The sequence below is a fragment of the Condylura cristata genome, unplaced genomic scaffold, assembly GCF_000260355.1.
Source record: "Condylura cristata isolate star-nosed mole 26May11 unplaced genomic scaffold, ConCri1.0 scaffold00030, whole genome shotgun sequence".
Taxonomy (NCBI): domain Eukaryota; kingdom Metazoa; phylum Chordata; class Mammalia; order Eulipotyphla; family Talpidae; genus Condylura; species Condylura cristata.
Genome location: NW_004567131.1, coordinates 21299836 through 21302575, shown reverse-complemented (window position 1 = coordinate 21302575; position 2740 = coordinate 21299836). Strand labels below are relative to the sequence as shown.

The 2740-nt window shown below is 37.7% G+C and overlaps 1 protein-coding gene across 1 annotated transcript in view; it reads left to right on the top strand.

Moving 5' to 3' along the window:
• NSUN6 (NOP2/Sun domain family, member 6) overlaps nt 1-2740 on the top strand; it is a 33577-nt gene that overhangs the window by 20799 nt on the left and 10038 nt on the right. The window contains exon 9 of the mRNA XM_004691282.2: nt 1666-1814. Coding sequence (XP_004691339.1) covers nt 1666-1814 — 149 coding nt within the window. The remainder of the gene's footprint in view (nt 1-1665; nt 1815-2740) is intronic.

Sequence of the window (2740 nt, the reverse complement as noted above, 5' to 3'; positions counted from 1 at the left end):
ATCTCCTCTGGGGCAGGTGGGAATCGAACTCATGCAGAAGTGGCTTTAGCTTCTTAGTGCTGTGCTTTAACCCGCTGTGCCACCAGGGAGGGCCCAAGGATGTCTGTTTTTTTTTTTGTAATGTCTCTTTTGCTGTACAGAAGCTCTTTAGCTTGATGTAGTCCCATCTATTTATTCTTGCCTTCACTATCGTTGCTTTGGGTGCTCTATCTTTAAAGTATATGTCATGTATTGTTTGGCCAATCTTTGCTTCCAGGAATTTTATGGTTTCTGTTCTTATGTCTAGGTCTTAATCCACTTTGAATTGATTTTTATGTATAGTGAGAGGTAGTGATCCAGGTTCATTTTTTTGTGTATAGCTTCCCAGTTTTCCCAGCACCATTTGCTGAACAGACTTTCTTTGTTCCAATGTATCTTCTTTTCTCCTTTGTCAAAGATTAGCTGTCCATAAACCTGTGTGTTTATATCTGGGATTTCTATCCACATCCACTGGTCTGTATGTGTATTCTTGTTCCAGTACCATGCAGTTTTGATTATTATGGCTTTGTAGTATAGCTTGAAGTTTGGGATCGTAATGCCTCTATTCTCTTTCTTCCTAGTCATGAGAGTTTTGGCTGTTCGAGGTCTTTTGTTGTTCCATATGAACCTCATCAATATTTTTTATATTTCTTTGAAGAATGTCATTGAGATTTTTATTGGGATGGCATTAAATCTGTATATTGCTTTTGGCAGGGTGGCCATTTTGATGATGTTAATTCTCCCGATCCATGAGTAGGGGGTGTCTTTCCATTTCATGGTGTCTTCTTGTTTTTATTTTAACAGTGTTTTGTAATTTACTTTGTATAGGTCTTTTACTCCCTTTTTTAAGGTTGATTCCCAGGTATTTGATTCTTTCTGTTTTAATTGAAAAGGGGATTTTTTTTTTTTTAAATTTCTGTTTCTTCTGATTGGTTGTTTATGTATAGGAAGGCCTCTGATTTTTGTGTGCTGATTTTACTCCTGCTACCTTGGTAAACTGGTTGATGGTTTTGATTAGTTTCTCTGTGTAATTTTTTTTTTTAATTTTTTTTTTAAAGATTTATTTATTTATTCATACAGAACTGGGGTACAGGCCAGAGATGCGGAGGGTGAGAGGATTCACCAGAGACAGAGTGGGGAGCAGAACAGGCAGATTGACGAAGTACACTGCTGAGGGGAGCAGCGGGCGGGCCAGGAGAGGTCTGCCACGCCATGTGGTCACCTCCGGGGCAGGCGGGAATCGAACTCATGCGGAAGCGGCTTTAGATTCTCAGTGCTGTGCTTTAACCCGCTGCGCCACCAGGGAGGGCCCTCTCTGTGTAATTTTTAGGGTTTTCCATGTATATTAACATATCTTCTGCAAATAAGGACAGTTTTACTTCTTCTTTCCCTATTTGGATTCCTTGTATGTCTTTTTCCTGTCTTATTGCTCTGGCTAGACAAATGTAATATTTTTACAAAACACATCTATATGAAATATACATCTGAATTAGTTTCTGTAGGTCCTTCATTGAAGGAAGAAATAGGTTTTCTTTGCTTTCTATACAAGGTGATAATTTTATATTTCTGATAATTGGTTCTATCTGGAGGTTTTCTATTTTAGACTAATAAGACAGATAGCAAATATGTTTATGATTTTCTTCATAGGGGAACCGCCATTCTTACCAGAATCTTTTGATCGAGTTCTTCTTGATGCACCTTGTAGTGGAATGGGACAGAGACCAAACATGGCTTGTGCTTGGACTTTAAAAGAGGTGACATCATACCAGCCATTACAGCGAAAGCTTTTTACAGTGGTATGTGGTGATACTTTGCTGTGAAGGAAATTTGACCTTTATTACTTTGTCGTTTAAAAGATTGGGAAGTGTTCATAGCAGCATTATTTACCATAAACAAAAGATGGAAACAACGCAGGTATTCAGGAACAGATGAATGAATAAACAAAACATGGTTTATGCATACATGGAGTATTATTCTTCCTTAAAAAGGAATGAAAATCTAATACATGGTATTACAAACATGGGTGAAGTTTGAGAACATTATGCAAAAAAGACTGTATGATTCTACATACATGTAATAACCAGAATAGGCACATTCATTGAGACAGAATATATAATAGAGATCACCGGGCAATGGAGGGACTTACTGAGGGGTTATTAATGAGTTTTTGGCTTGGAATAATAAAGTTCTGGAGGGGATAATGGTGATGACTGTACAACAGTGTAAATGTACTTAATGCTACTTAGTTGTACTTAAAAATAGTGAAGATAGTAAATTTTGTATGTGTGTGTGTTTTGTCCCACATATCCCCAGAAAATACAGCTTTAGATACAAAGAGCCTTCCTTATGCTGACTCACCCTTGAATATATGCAGGCAATAGCTGATTGTCTTTACTGAGATGTTTAATTTCAAACCTTCTGCTCTATCTAACAGTCAGTAGGCTGTTAACGTATAGTTACTAAATTATGTGAACAATTGGATAGAAAATAACTTACTATTTAAATAGAGATCCTGGATAATCTTAGGTAACATTGGAAGTCGAAAGCTCAGTAGAGGCAAACACAAACACATTGATAAAAATGAGAAATGCAGTATAGGATGTGTAACTATAAAAACTGTACATTTAGGCCCTCCCTGGTGGCGCAGTGGGTTAAAGCACAGCACTGAGAATCTAAGGCCACTTCCGCATGAGTTCGATTCTCACCTGCCCCGGAGGTGACC